This window comes from Paroedura picta, chromosome 12 (assembly GCF_049243985.1).
Source record: "Paroedura picta isolate Pp20150507F chromosome 12, Ppicta_v3.0, whole genome shotgun sequence".
Taxonomy (NCBI): Eukaryota; Metazoa; Chordata; class Lepidosauria; order Squamata; family Gekkonidae; genus Paroedura; species Paroedura picta.
In genome coordinates this window covers 22,597,072-22,612,751 of record NC_135380.1, presented here as the reverse complement: position 1 = coordinate 22,612,751, position 15,680 = coordinate 22,597,072, and the positions used below count along the sequence as shown (strand labels likewise).

At 48.8% G+C, this 15,680-nt stretch overlaps 1 protein-coding gene across 6 annotated transcripts in view; it reads left to right on the top strand.

Moving 5' to 3' along the window:
• Positions 1–15,680, top strand: part of ANK1 (ankyrin 1) — a 169,149-nt gene that overhangs the window by 139,034 nt on the left and 14,435 nt on the right. For 5 of the 6 annotated variants that reach the window (XM_077306434.1, XM_077306435.1, XM_077306436.1 and 2 more), the window contains 10 exons: positions 1,355–1,451; positions 1,881–2,109; positions 3,110–3,235; positions 3,315–3,434; positions 4,199–4,283; positions 8,161–8,241; positions 8,932–9,063; positions 10,127–10,273; positions 15,078–15,467; positions 15,561–15,633. In XM_077306434.1, coding sequence (XP_077162549.1) covers positions 1,355–1,451; positions 1,881–2,109; positions 3,110–3,235; positions 3,315–3,434; positions 4,199–4,283; positions 8,161–8,241; positions 8,932–9,063; positions 10,127–10,273; positions 15,078–15,467; positions 15,561–15,633 — 1,480 coding nt within the window. Of the gene's footprint in view, positions 1–1,354; positions 1,452–1,880; positions 2,110–3,109; positions 3,236–3,314; positions 3,435–4,198; positions 4,284–8,160; positions 8,242–8,931; positions 9,064–10,126; positions 10,274–15,077; positions 15,475–15,560; positions 15,634–15,680 lie in introns of all 6 variants that reach the window. The other variant, XR_013225981.1, reaches the window with a different exon arrangement.

The following is a 15,680-nucleotide window of genomic DNA, read 5'->3' as shown; positions in this document are numbered from 1 at the left end:
GGATTAGTCTGGGACAGGGATAGTCAAACTGCGGCCCTCCAGATGTCCATGGACTACAATTCCCAGGAGCCCCTGCCAGCGAATGCTGGTAGGGGCTCCTGGGAATTGTAGTTCATGGACATCTGGAGAGCCGCAGTTTGACTACCCCTGGTCTAGGACATGTGGAGGCTTTATTGATCATCTTCCGTGCTGTGAAGGGGTAGGAATTCCACAGAAGCTACATCAACTTCAGCAGTTTGGACTGAGTTCAATTTTCTGGCCTGTCTGCCATGATCTCATTGTACACATCCAGTTTCATGAGTCATGGAAGGGAAATGCCTGTTTTATTTATGAAATGACATAAATAGACCTGGTACTAGGTTTGCTGCTCAGTCCCTAGGAAAGAATTCCTATTTTTGCACCTATGGATTTGTGAGCCAGGCCCCAGGAAAGAGTGTGTGTCGTCCCCCACCCCAATGTTTGGGCCCTGCTTCAGAGAACCAAGGTGGCATTTTGTGTCTCTGGATGAAGGCAGATAGCATTGTTAAAACTGAGCACTCAGTGAGTTTTTCAGCTGCTATATAGATTTCTACCCAGCTTCCCAGCTGAGATAACAGGGAAACATACCAGTGAATAGAAGGCTGGCTCGACTGGCAGACTTGCCCTTTCTCCCCTGCCTCCATGCTTCAGGCAAACTCTGCCTTTTCCAAATGTCTTTTTAAAAGCATCACACAGACATCCTTGCATTCATCTGTTCATTTGTTGCCTTATGGATTTAAAAAAAAAAGAACTTTAAGCACATAAAGCTACTTTTAGTCTGGAAACTGCAGCTTGGTGATTTATGATTATTATGCTCTGGCTGGATTTTTAATGCTGGGCATTAAATAACAACTTTTGTTGTTTTATATTATGTTTTAATTTTTAAGCCAAAAAGTCAATGGTGCAAATAGAGAAGAATATATGTGAACTTGCTGTAAAAATGTTGAAGGGTCAGCAGATTCCCCTGAAGAAGCTTTATTGTAAAACACTTGGGGATTTTTATTACCTGAATAATCACATATTCTTCATTTGCACCACTGGCTCTTTGGCTATGTTTTGCCTCTGTTTTCTCCTTATTTTGTAAGCTGCCTCAGGCAAGTACTGTGGAAGAGCAGGCATTAACATTTTCCAAATAAAACAATTAGTTTGGGGAGAGGGAGGTTTCTTGATGGCTATCGTAGTGAGTCAACACCACCTACAACCAGCTTCTGCTTCATACTTGCTTAACCAGACGTTTTTTCCCCCAGAACTCTAATTTTAGGATTATTTTTATTTTGAGAGTGAAACTGCTTAATTTGTCTAACCGGGCTGGGCATGTCTTCATTCTCTGTCTCAGGAGGAACAGCTCCAGCACAATGGGAGGACATCACTGGGACCACAAAACTGGTCTATGCCAATGAGTGTGCAAATTTCACCACCAACGTGTCTGCCAGGTGAGCTAGGACACCTCCGGGATGCCTGACAGGTTAGGTGCTGTCCATTGTTCCAATCGATGACTAGGCCATACTAGCGTAGAGGCCAGCACGACGCTATGGCCTGCAGCAAGGCCAGCAGTAGGAAATGCTGTAGCAAGATGTGTCGAGGTTTCCTTCCAGTGATTTCTGTAGTTAGTAGCAGAAGCCAACATGAAGTAGAAGTGACAAGAGTGGGGACTGAGGAGCTCAAATCAACTCTCAACTGTTCGCAGGGTGTTCATGGGCAAGTTACTGACCTCTCAGACTAGCTTTCCTTGCAGCAGTTGTTGTGAGGATTTAAAAAAACGAGACAAACCCAGTCCAGCGGACCAGACCCCTGCAGTCATACAGTCTGGAGGTCTCCCCGGCTTCCTCCCCGCCTAATAATGCTCTGCCCTGCCCCCCCAGGTTCTGGCTGGCGGATTGTCCACGCACAGCTGAAGCTGTCCACTTTGCTACCCTGCTGTACAAGGAGCTGGCAGCCGTGCCTTACATGGCCAAGTTTGTGGTGTTTGCCAAAATGAACGATGCGCGGGAGGGTCGCCTGCGCTGCTACTGCATGACTGACGACAAGGTGGACAAGACCCTCGAGCAGCACGAAAACTTCACGGAAGTGGCACGCAGCCGAGACATTGAGGTAGCCGAGGCCTGGGGCTTCCTGCTTAGCGGGCCTCTTCTGCGCGTTTCCCCACTCGTCTTCTTGGGCATCTCCAGTCTTTAAGGAGGTGTGAAGTTGTTTACATAGTTGTATTGGTGGTGGTTTACATAGCAGCAGCCTTGTCTTTGGTGTGTGTGTGTACGTTTCTTTTGTCCTACGCTTATTACTTATTATTATTTAGAAGATTTGTATTTATTGTAAATTCCCAGGCCAATAAGGGCCACCAAGGCAGCTAGCAAGTAAAAAGTGAGCAGAAGAAAAACAAATGGCATAAATAAAATGCATATAGAATCATAGAGTTGGAAGGGGCCATTCAGGCTACCTAGTCCAACCCCCTGCTCAACGCAGGATCAGTCTACAGCCTCCAGGATAAATATCTATCCAGCAAAGAACAACCCCAAAATATATCAATTAAAAACATAGCAGGAAAGAAGGGTTACTGAAGGAATGTCAGACAAAACCAAAAAGTCTGCAGGTGGAAGACTATGATAGAAGAGGACAGACCTAGGGAAGGAATTCCATAATCTTGGTGCCACAACTGAAAAAGCCCTCTTTCACCTAACTTCAAATGCTGTGGGCACCCAAAGCAGGACCTTAGATGATGACTGAAAGTAATCAACACAGTATAGTAATAATAAAGGTAAAGGTATCCCCTGTGCAAGCACCGAGTCATGTCTGACCCTTGGGGTGATGCCCTCTAGCGTTTTCATGGCAGACTCAATACAGGGTGGTTTGCTAGTGCCTTCCCCAGTCATTACCGTCTAACCCCCCAGCACTCATTTTACCGACCTCGGAAGGATGGAAGGCTGAGTCAACCTTGAGCCGGCTGCTGGGATCGAACTCCCAGCCTCATGGGCAGACAGCTTCCGACAGCATTTCTGCTGCCTCACCACCCTGCGCCACAAGAGGCTCTTATAGTAATAATAACAACAGTTAATAGGAACTGCTCAGCGTATTAAGCTTGTGGCTATTTCCACAGGTGGTGGAGGGAATGCCACTTCATACGGAGCTCTCGGGGAACCTGGTGCCCATCAAGAAGGGGACCCAACAGCGTAGCTTCTTGTTCCAATCATTCCGAGAGAACCGTCTCATCATCCCAGTCAAGGTGAGGTTCTGGACTACAGGCTGGCTGGGACCCTCAGGTCCAGCAGGATGCTTAACTCCTCTGTGTTCTGGGGCTGCAGGTGCGGGACAGCAGTCGGGAAGCAAGTGGCTCATTGTCTTTCCTACGCAAGGCTATGAAATATGAAGAGCTGCAGCATGTCCTCTGCCATTTGAATATTACAATGCCACCCTGCTCCAAGGTGAGTGGCATCCTGGCCCATTCCTTCTCCCTCCTTCTCACTCCATTAATCATGAGCAATTTTCTGGCTTCCTCTGAGGCTCAGCAATGCACAGACAGAAGTGGCCTGCCAAACCCAAATTCTTCTCTCCTCCCCCACAGTTGCATAACACATCCTCCCATCAACATACCGGCATCCAGATCTGATGTGCACATATTCAGAATCTTTGCATAGAATTCCGTATCACATTTTATTACATTTATTCTTCACCTTTCTCCCCCCCCCCCCCGAAGAGGAATTAATGCAACTTACATTTTTCTCCTTTCATTTTAATCTCACAACAACCCTGTGAGGTAGGTTAGACCGAATGGCTGTGGCGGCCCAAGGTTACCTATCAAGCTTCGATTTGGGGGGAGGGGGATTCAAACCTGATTCTCCAAATCCTAGTCTGACACTCCAGTTTAGTTCTCAACTCTCCCCCCCCCCTCCCGAATTGGTGGTTTGGATGTTTGGTGTCTTGAATGTTTTTGCCCCCTTTTAGGACAGAAATAGCACTTTTAGAAAACTCTGTGTCAAAAACAGCCGAATACCGTGACTTGCATGAGACCCACTTGACTGAATGTGTTTATAAATAAATGAGACAGAGATGGGAGAGGTTTTCCTGTTGGCTTTGTGGGATGGGGAGCAGGGTTCCTTTTGAGGAAGACACTGAATGTCTGGCTCAGGCCGGGTTCCTGCCCCTAAGAGATTAGAAACTGACCACTGCCTTTCCTTTTTGTCCTTAGAGTTCGGCCAGTGAGGAGCGAAGAAGAACGCTGACACCATTGGCCCTGCGGGAGAGATACAGCCTGCTAAGCGACAGCACCTTGGGTAAGAGGCTTATGGGCCAGCATGCAGGGTCTGGCATTGTGTTGCCCCCTCTCACTTGCTAGGGACCACATGCAGCATGTTCTTGGAGCAAAACCCACATATGTTCAAATCCTTAGGTCTGCGGGACCAACTATCTTCTTATGCCCTCCACAGAGCTCTTTGCTGAGGAAGGTTTGCCTAGCCTCGACCAGGGCCAGGGTCCATTTGGTCCTGGCCCCTGCCTGATGGAATGAGCTCCCAGGAGAGCTGCGGGTCCTGTCAGAACTTTCTTCATTCCACGGGGCCTGCAAAACGGGGCTCTTCTGCCAGGTTTTTGGTTGAGGCCAGGGCAAGGAAGATCAGGGGCTCTCATTGATGTGTGACATCATGACACCCCTGGGACACTTGTAACAGAAGGTCTGTGAGCCAGGGGGGGGGGGGAGGGTGTTGTTGCCGCCAGGAGGTGGCTGTAATCGGGGGTTTTAAATGATTATGACTTGGAATTTTAATTATTGTTTTATGGGGATTTTATTGGGGGGAGATTTTCTTTTGTGAACCGCTATGAGCCACTTGGGAGTGGCAGTATAGAAGTTGAAATATAATTAAATAAATAATTCAATGCCAAAGTGCAGCTTTGGAGAAGGAGGGAGAATTTGGGTTCAATGAGCTGGGGAAGGGAAGGTTTGACTCTATCCCAACACACTGTGGTTTCTCCGATCAGCAGTACCTCCTTGGTTGCTTTAAGATGAGGATGATGGGAACAAAACAGGTACCTGTAGGTAGGGCTGGCTTACAGTACAGTACAAACTGTATTGCACTGGGCCATAGACCATCATAAGATTAAATGCACAACGTTAAACATTTAGTGGGTGATACCCATATATAGTTATGTCAACCTGCCCTCCCCCCGAAAATGGCCAATGATGGGCTGGGAGGGGGTGGAAAGGGGGAGGCCACAGCTATGCTTCTCAACCATATTCTTCATGATCACACCATTTCTGGGGTTTCTCAAAGCCTGAAGATTATTTCAGGGGTTTCTTAATGGTAAAAAAGTTGAGAAAGGCTGCTGTAGGGTGTCTATTTCATTTTCCTAGTTGGGGGGTTTAAGCAGTCTTGGAGGCAGGGACATTTCTGGTTGGTAAAAGATCAAAGGCAGTTAAGCCCACCCCACCCTTGGCTCTGCATCCCTGATCCATTTCCTGTCCTTGCTGTTCTGTGAACAAAGATGTCACGTGTGAATTGGCCCTCATGAAAAGGGAAGTGGAGAGTAGTGGGTTTGTTTAACAGGAGGCCCTTTATTTCAAACAAGCCCCTGATTTCCTGAGTGGCTCCCTCCTCTCTTGATGAACCCAGGTTGAGATAGGAAGCTGAAGGTCGAGCAACACATATATATTAAGATTAGAATCAAATATTTATTATTATTATTATTAAATGCACATGAAGCAGATTAAAAGCAACCTTAAAACATATGAATCACAGTGTGTGCAATAACTGCACGGATACTCTCAAGGGTTGCACCACTGCATTTAAAACCAAACGTGTCTCAACCCGGAGGAGCCTCATCAGTGGTCAAGTAAACTATGTGCACACACGTAATAATACAGTGCAATAATAATAAGACCTTGCTGGCGGCATAAGAATCATAAACTATGAAGCTCCCAACAATATGTAATAACAATTTCAGAGCTCATGATCAAAAAGGAAAGTCTTCAAGAACCACCATTCTGCTCAGGGCCACGGTTCAATCCTGAGTGTGCACCCTCCTACGGAAGCAGCCGGCCACCTAGTAACTCCACGCCAGTCATGGGATTAATCATAAAAAGCAGGAAAACAACCTTGGGTGTGGGAGGGATGCCAAGGAAGGAGGAGATGATGTAATATGCTGCAAGGTAACCCTTACTCTAGTGTTCAGAAAAAAATTGGGAAATGTAGAGGAGCCACCCAGAGCTTCTAGAAAACAGGCTGGAGCAAAGGAGAGCTCTGGAATGCTGAAAAGCACATTTGCCAGTTCCAAAACGCTCGATGGCACAACAAATTCCTAGCTGAGGTGGTAGCATGTTGATTAGCACTGGAGTTCAAATCCAAACTCAGCCGCTTGCTGGGTGATCTTGGGACAGTTCCCTCCCCCCCCAACCTACTCCACATGATTGATATGAGGAGAAGATGGAGGGCAGAAAAAACTTGCCTACTGCCTGCAGCTCTTTAAAGCAGGGGTAGTCAAACTGTGGCCCTCCAGATGTCCATGGACTACAATTCCCAGGCTCCTGGGAATTGTAGTCTATGGACATCTGGAGGGCCGCAGTTTGACTACCCCTGCTTTAAAGGAAGAGCTGGAGAAAGTCTAATAAAGTCCCTGCCCTGTATATCTGCAGGTGGGCAAGGAGTATTTCTGTTGACGCACGTGACTATTTCCAAGTATCCCCACTTTTTGGGTAAGGTCAGGTTTACGCTATTCTAGGTGACAAGCGAGCTTTTGCTGGGAGAGCATTCAAACCCCCTGTATGTGGGATGTTAGCATGTTGCTGGAGGGCATCGTGCTAACTCTGACTTCTCCCTGACATGCCACTTTTCGAAATATAGGTGTAAAAAGTTTTAAATATAAATTTGGAGAGGTGTTTATGTTGACATTTTAATGTGGGGGCATCAGTGAAATACTGAAACCCACTGGCATCTGAAATGAAGCAGGCCAGGGATGTATTGGTTAGAGTTCCACCCAGTTCTTTTTCCAGGGGTCTCCAGGTACTTGAATTGCTCAGACCTAGGCCTATTCTGCACACAATAGATAATGCACTTTAGAAGTAGATTTTTCCATTCCGCACAGGAAAATCCAGCTGCCAAAGTACATTGAAAGTGCATTATCCTATTTGTGTGGAATGACCCCTGGTTTATACATGCCAGAGAACAAGATGGCAGAATGGACCACAAGTTTGGGCTACAGTGGATGGATTCCAGAGCTGAATTTGCCTTTGCATTAAAAACAAAACCTACACATTAATACCAAACTAATACACCAGGGATAAAGGTTCTGTCCCACCCTCCTTTTGTTTGCTCTCCTGCTTTTCCATTTGCAGGGAACTTTTTTTTCCATGTAGAGGAGCCTTCCAAAACAATTCTTTCTGCTGCAGTCTATTCTCCCCACCATGCTCTCCTGCATGTGTAAATCAGGGGGCTTACCAACCTTCAGATGAAAATAATTGGTTTTTATATGCCACTTAGTGGCTTACAATTACCTTCCCACAACAGGCACCCTGTGAAGTAGGTAGGGCTGAGAGAGCCCTGAAATTATTGCTTTCTGAGAATAGCTCTGTCAGGGTTGTGACAAGCCCAAGGTTACACAGCTGGCTGCATGTGGAGGAGATCGGAGTCAAACCTGGCTTGCCAATTTAGGAGCCGCAGCTCTTAACCACCTCACCATGCTGGCTGTGGCATTCTCCTGAACTGCACACTGCAGAGATCAGTTCTCTTGGAGGAAACGGCAACTTTATCCCTGCTGAGCCCCTTTCCCTGCTCAAACTCTACCCTCCCCAAGCACTGCCCCCAAATATCCTGGAATTTCCCAAGCCAGAGTCTGCAACCCTAAGTTCAGGTTTTACTTGGTGATCAGTAGGGGCATATTTCCTTCTCATACCTTCATTTCTCTGTGGGCTGGCTGAAACAGGCAGCAGCTCTGAGCCCCAAATTAAGCTCTGCACCAGCTTGAAGCCAGGCAGTGTGAGCGAAAGAAAAGCTTCCTTCCTGCCTTTGGAATCAGCAACCTTCAGCAGCATCTTTTATAGACAAAATGATCACAGTGTGTGCTTTGAAAGTACCCTAAAAACCCCAGTTGTGACCGAACACTCAGAGTTTTGCACTTTGTTGTCACCTGTGAGTCATTCTGAGTCTTTTGCCTCCTCCCTAGGCTCATTGAGCAGCACGGAGAAAGACAAGACTGACATGAAAATGGCTCTCATTGCAGAACACCTGGGCCTCAGTTGGGCAGGTGAGTTTCACTCTGGGGAGGAAGCCTCACTGAGCTCAATCTGGGACATGGCGAGGCAAAAGCCATTTGGGACAGGATTACCCTAGTTTGACTGTAGCAGGGGGAGGGGTTGCTTCTCAGGGTCTGGGCTTGGAAACTTGCTGGGGATTTGCCTAGTAAAATACCCAAGGACTGCATATGGCCAGGCTTGAAAAGAGGCTTCAAGCACACCAAGGGAGTAGCAAGATGCACTTTAGCCTTTGTGGTTGGCAGACAGTAAAAAGCTTCTGGATGGGCTAGGTCTAGCATAAACACACAGAACCTGCTTGGCTGTCTTGTCTTGTTCAGCAGAACAGTCTTTTTGACTTGCTGCATAATGTGCTCCTGTTTGAGCTCTCCCTCTCTGATTTGGTTTTCATTTATCTTGTCTAGTTTGTTTTTAACATGTGCAGCTTCATGTTCTATTTTCAAAATGGGTGCAAGGCACTCTAAAAAGGCACCTGTAGTTTGATAAGGAGGACATTTAAGAAAATACATGTTGGCTATTGTGCTCCCCAGTCTGTCTTATCTTTCACATGCCTGGCACCGAACAACAAGAAAGGAGTGATCTGGTCGCTGGAGAAGTAGAAGCGAGTGCAGGTTGTGCTGGAAATGGAAGCATGTGACTAATTCTGTGTTGTGTGTTCCTCTTCCTCCTCCCCAACTCTCCAGAACTGGCCCGGGAGCTGCAGTTTGAGGTGGATGACATCAACAGGATCCGCGTGGAGAACCCCAACTCCCTGCTCGATCAGAGCATGACCCTGCTGAACTTGTGGACCAGCCGTGGTGGGCAGAGTGCCAACAGTGAGTGAAGGACAACCCTGGGCGTGCCTGGGCTTTATTGATTGATTTATGCTTTTTAAACCATCTCTCCCAGATCTGCCAGCTCATGGCGGTTCACAACATAATAGTTCCACAAACAGCTCAAAAAATAAAAACACAATTAAAACATTACACTGATCATCAGTCATTGTAAATCATAACCCACTGTTACAGTTTGCCACTGTTGCTTTGACCTATACAGCCTCATCTAACAGTCAGGAGGAGAGTTTACAGACGAGTGTCCATTTCCAGCTGTTCTATCGCTCATTCGGCCCAACCGAATGCCTGGCGGAAGAACTCTGTCCTGCAGGCCCTTTGGAACTGTGAGAGCTCCTGAAGGGTCCACAGCTCATCCAGGAGCTCCTTCCACCAGACTGGGGCCAGGACCAAAAAGGCCCTGGCCCTGGTTGAGGGAATTACCAGCCTGTTTGTAGCGGCAGAGCAGAGTGCTCTTCGGAGGGCATACAGATGCCACAAGACTAAATCCACAGAAAGTTCTCCTTTGCCTCAAAAGCCCACATTTGGCCCATGGCATTCCTTGGGCAGCAGCCAACAAAAAGTCCCCCCCCCCCACACACACACACCTTAAACTTTATCCTCTCTCACTGATGCCCTTTTGTATCCTATGTTATCTTCTTCTTTTTTGGGGGGGGGAGGGGGCGTTCCCAACTTTTAAAAAGCTACTATCAGATAAACACATTAATGTTACTACTCTTTAGCTGCCTCTGTATGGAATGGCAGGCTGTTGAACAGAGGCAACCCCACTGCTAGTTGCTCCAGTCTCTTTAAACATGTCCCCAGCTCCCTACACTCTCCAGCAGCAGCTGTGTCTTTGCGCCAGCTGATACATTTTCAAGGGTAGCCCCCAGACAGGACATTCTGGTCATCGGTCCTAAGGGTTGTGCTTATATATCTGGGTACCATTCTGGTTCTTGTTGTGTTTTCATTGTGCTCCTTCTTGTTCTTGATCAGGCTTTCTGCTTCTAGTCTGGGGCTCTGCTTCTCGTAGATAATATAGTTCATCCCTCCCTTTCTGTCTTTGCAGTGGAGAACTTATACACAGCTCTGCGTAACATTGATCGCAGCGAGATCATCAACATGCTGGAAGGCTCTGTACGGCAGAGCCACAGCCTGAAGGGTGACAAACGCTACCCGCATAGGGACTACTCTCTGTCACCTTCGCAGATGAATGGTGAGTGCCTGCCCAGACCTGCCGAACTCTTCCAGTATCACTGGATCCTTGCCAGTCCACTGGTTCTGAAGTTGTGTGCACAGGCTAGGCCTAAGCAGGCTTCACAAGCGTGGCTGCCCCTCTTTCCGGACCTCCGCTGCCTCTCCTATATAGGCTTGTCCTATGGATCCTGAGATCCACTCAGCCACCAGCTACTGCCTGCTAATTTTCCCTGCTGGCAGCCCCTTCTTCTGCTAGTCTCAGCTAGAACTGTGCAGCTCTGCAGAATAGATGCAATGCGCAAGGGATTTGTGGGATTCTACAGCATGATCAGGTACCGCAGTGTGATTTGGGATCCTGCCGGGAAGGGAAGCAGGGGGATGATTGGGAGTGCAAATGAAGTTGGCATTAGGAATAGCCAGGTGTGTAAGTTAGTACCAGCATTTAAATGGGAAGGAGCGATGGTGCAGTGGCTCCCATGCCACCAGCAAAAGAGGGGCCCGGGCCTGCCCAAGTGGGAGGATGCCTGCATCCCTGTGCCTGCATGGTTCCTCTCAGTTTCAGAAGCATATAAGGGACCAAGCCCTATGAAGATAGGTTGAGGGACTTGGGAATGTTCAGCCTGGAGAAAAGGAGGTTGAGAGGGGACATGATAGCCCTCTTTAAGTATTTGAAAAGTTGTCACTTGGAGGAGGGCAGGATGCTGTTCCCGTTGGCTGCATAGGAGAGGACATGCAGTAATGGGTTTAAACTACAAGTACAAGGATATAGGCTAGATATCAGGAAAAAAATTTTCACAGTCAGAGTATTTCAGCAGTGGAATAGGCTGCCTAAGGAGGTGGTGAGCTCCCCCTCACTGGCAGTCTTCAAGCAAAGGTTGGATACACACTTTTCTTGGATGCTTTAGGATGCTTAGGGCTGATCCTTCGTAGAGCAGGGGGTTGGACTAGATGGCCTGTGTGGCCCCTTCCAACTCTATGATTCTATGTCGGTTTTCTAAGCCTGTTTCAGTTTTCCTTGTGACATGAATTGGTGGGAGAGTGAAAGCCTTGTGTGCTTCACTGGAAGTGAAGGAGCATGGAGAAAAGGGCTGAGCAAAATCAAGAGGCTGCAGAAAGAAAAAGTGGAGGATGAAAAGAGGAAAGAGCAGTGAAACAGCTGGGGGAAGCTGAGCTGGAGGCTGCAGAAAGGCCTATGGTGGGACAGAGAGGAGAGAGGGGGTTGTAGCCTGCAGGGAAGAGAGAAGCGGGTGACATGGTGGGGGACAGGAAGAACAGTGGGGGGGGGGAGATCAAGGTGCCAGGAGATGAGTGGGTGGGAACACAGAAGGATGACACAGGGATAGGGATGTGTCCATTCATGTACTGATGGAGGGGAAAGAATGAGCACATGAAGAAAAGAGAGGTTAGCAAAGAGTGGATCAGAAGAAATATGCTGTCATGGCCAAAGTGTGTGCCCCCCACCCCCACCCCTGGTGGTTAACCAGCCATGCATCACTTTTGAGTTTTAAGCTTACATTTTTGTGAGTTGTGCTCCTTTGCCTTTAAAAGCATGACTGGAAACTTTTCAGGACAGGAATGTGAATTCGAGAGTGGAGAGTGCCCCTCCCCTCCCCCCAGTGGGTGGACGCTGTACATCTATAGAGCTTAACGGGCGCAGAACTTGGGCAGAGATGGAGACAAGCACCGGGCACTGAGGTAGAAGGTGGCCTTGTGACCAGGATCCCAGCTGTCGATTCAGAGAGAGATGCATGTTGGATCAGAGACTTTTGTGTGGGCTAGTGGGGGCTGATGTAGGTGGGCAATGCTGTTGTCTGGAGTGGTGTACATGTTGTTCCAAATGCACCCTGGCTCTTTCTCTTCTTCCCTCCCCCCTCCCAGTATGGTCTGCGCTCTTCCACATGCTGTCCAGCCATAGGGGGGGTTGCAGGCTCCTCAAGAGTTGGCTGGCCAGTAGGTGCCTGTCATCTTTGTCTTCTGGCCTCATCCTGACCTCTCTCCCTCCTCCTCCTCTCCCTCCTCCTCCTCCCCTTTCTCTTCTGCTGCCTGTCTCCACTGTCTCTGTCTCTTTCTCTTGTCTGAGCTGAGCCGTCTGAGAGCTTTTGCCTTGCTGTTGAACGCATGATGCGCCCAACCTGACCTGGCATGCCTTTCCGTGCAGCCACAGCTGACCGCCTCCACTTTGTCCTTTGCTGCTACCCCTTCCTGGCTCTCTTTCCCTGCCCTCCCCAAGCTGCTCTGATGAAACAAGAAGGCCTGCTCTCCAAGCCTGCCAATCCCCATTCCCACCTGGACTGATTGGCTCCCAGAAGGGACCACCCCCCAATGCCTCTCCCCTGCACTGCTGAGTAGGCAAAGTCCAGCAGGCACTGAGCAAATTCTGCTAAAGTCTGCATGGAGCAGAGGAGGCCCCAACTCTCACTGCCTCCGTACATGCTGGGCAGGAAGTGGGGTCTTCTTTCTTTCCCCCTCTGGCCCTTTGGCTGTCTTGTTTATTCAAGGGTCATCAGTGTGCTCAGAGAGGTTTTTCAGAGTTTTGTAAGCAAGACATGACAGGTCTCTGGCCCAAGGAGCTTGCAGTCCCCACCTTGAAAGAGAGAAAGCAACAAAGGCAGAGGAGAGATTTCGGACCAGCATAACAAGGGATGGATGTGAGCGATGACATCAACTTGGGAACAGTGCAGGTGGAGAGGGGAGGATAAAACTTTTTCCAGGGAGCCATTCAGCTTTGCAGTCCCTGTCCCCAGCTGTAACTGAGCCTGGGGTTGGGGAGTGTAAGTGCGTTTGCTCACATCCCTCCTTTGCTGTCCTGGGCCCATTCTGCACAAATTGGATAATGCACTTTCAATGCACTTCTGAAGTCGATTTTCCTGTCCCGCACAGGAAGATCCAGCTGCAGAAGCATATTGGAAGTGTATTATCCAACGTGTGCAGAACTTGCCATAGTCTCTCTCTCCCCGTCTCCCCAGAGCTCAGTCCTTTTGGCAGGAGGACAACTAGGGATTGTGCTACACACAGGTGGCCTACTGTTCCGGGCTCTCTGCCAGCTGTGACCCAAGTGCCCCTGGCGGCTTTAGTGTGCCCTGTTATATTTGCCAAAGAGCAAAGGGTTGCCAGGCAGAACCTGGCTAGGGGCCACAGTGGGTGCTTTTGGGTCCCAGGAAGTGCCAGAGAGCCCTTTCCGCTGCATTTGCTGCCAAGGTCAGGACCGCCTTTGGGGAGTGTCGATCGATTGATTGCACACTTCTTGGTCAACGGGCGTGGAAAATCCCAGAACCAGAGTCACTGCCAGAGTAACCAGCCAGGAGCGGCTTTTTGTTTTAGATGCAGCTGCAGGGAAGTCTGGCGCCTCTCCATATGCTTCAGAAAGTCAGAAAGCGTCAAAGAGTTCACACAAAACTGGGTTCAGCCCAACTTAGCACCAGAATGAATGGAGAAGGGGCTGTGGGCTTCAACCAAGTCGGGCAGCAAGGCTTTTGGATATTCACACCCAGTGGCTAATTTCCGATGGAAGAGTATGAGGTCTGAAGCTACTGATTCCTTGGGTAGCCACCTTGCCTGGAGGCAAAACAAATGTCCTCTCCCTTTAATAGAAGCATACTGGGATGTTATTTGCCAGGCAATGATGTTTACTTCCATGCCATGAAGAGTTTCCACCTGCCCATTTTCACACATTGAGCCTCTGTTAAAGGGACAAGATAGTTTACTGCAGGTCACTTTGTTAGGGTTGCCAATCTCCAGGTAGAGCCTGGAGGCCTCCAAGAATTTCACATTTTCTCTGGACCCTTGTGCAGGAGAGAAATTTAAAAGGAGGGGAGAATAAAAGAATGCTTCCAGTGAAACAAATATTCTGGATAATCCCAAAGTCTTTAATATCAAAAAGAAAAGTCAACCACGTAGCAGCCCAAGACATTTCATGCTCCAAAAGTAATTCTTTGGAGCTTGTTAGAGAACTCAAATAATCAGTAGAAAATTTATTTTTCCAATCATCATCAAAATGTTAACCTTGAATATTTTGGATAGAAAAACAATTTTTCCCCCGCAAATTAATAGTTTAGAAACATATCAGGGGGGTGCTACGAGGAAGACTTTTTTTGGCTATTGATCTCAAAGACGAAGGGAGTTTTCATATGCAGGGCTTAAAGCTTTCTGGAATGTGTTTATTTTTGCCAAGATCCATTCTGTAATGCAAATATAAAACATACCTTGGCCAGAATTCTCACTGGTGTTTCTAATGCCTCTCCTCTGCTTCTTGTTCCATGTTAATGACAAACAAGCATTCGCATAAGTAATGCAAGCAAGGGAGAGAGACGCAGAGGTGGTTTGAACCTTCTGTATGAAAACACTGGACTGGTTGGTGTTTGTTTCATTGTTAGGTTCTATTTTTATTTCCCCTCCCCTCCTGTTATTTTCCTTTTGCCCCCTGCCCTTCTAGCAGAGGTTTTTTCCTAGCCTTGTGAAGCCCATGTTAGTAGAATGATTCTGGAAGCAAGTTTACAGCATAAAGTTAGGAACCATATGAAACTAGAAACCTCACTTCTGGTTTCCATTTGAAAGCAGCCCGTTAAAGTGCTGGCACGGCAGGATCGTGATGCAGAGTAGCAAGGGTGCCTCCCGGTTCCCTGACATCTCCTTGGGGTGAACTCTGTTTGCCTGGTTTTGGTTCCCCACAATGGCTTTATTCATTTGGAACCTGGAACGGGGACCTCTTGACTCACAAATGCATGGGTCAAGCACAGCCCCCCCCCCCGAGCCCCAGGGTTGGGTCTGTGCGTGCTGCCCTCAGTCCAGCGTGTCAGTCTGTTGCCCTCTGTCTGCCCATGCAGGTTACGCTTCGCTGCAGGACGAGTTGCTCTCCCCCGCCTCCCTGCATTACGCACTGCCCTCCCCGCTGCGTGCCGACCAGTACTGGAGTGAGGTGGCCATCATGGATGCCATCCCCATGGCCGCCACCGAGCAGGACGCCCTCATGGAGATGTCCGACATGCAGGTGTGGTCCTCGGGGCTCACGCCCTCGCTGGTGACTGCCGAAGACTCCTCCCTGGAGTGCAGCAAGGCCGAGGACTCGGACGCCACGAGCGAAGGCCGGTTTCCGGGGCAGCTCCTGGAGGATGCGCATGGCCCCGATCCGCTGGGCTCCATGGACCTGGTGGAGGACGACACAGTGGATTCAGACGCCATGAATGGCCTGATGGACACACTAGAGCAGGAGGAAGGTCAGAGGTCAGAGGGGAGGAGGCCAGATGGTGAGCACCAGGCGGGGCCGCTGGGGGGGCCACGTTCCCACGTTGAAGTCTCTCTCATTTCAGGCCAGCAGAGGGTGCAGGCCCGCATCACGGATTCGCCCACAGTCAGCCGTGTCATAGACAAGGGCAAAGACAGGTAATGGAGCATTCTCCCCACAGGGCCAGGAGATGGGGAGGGGGTGG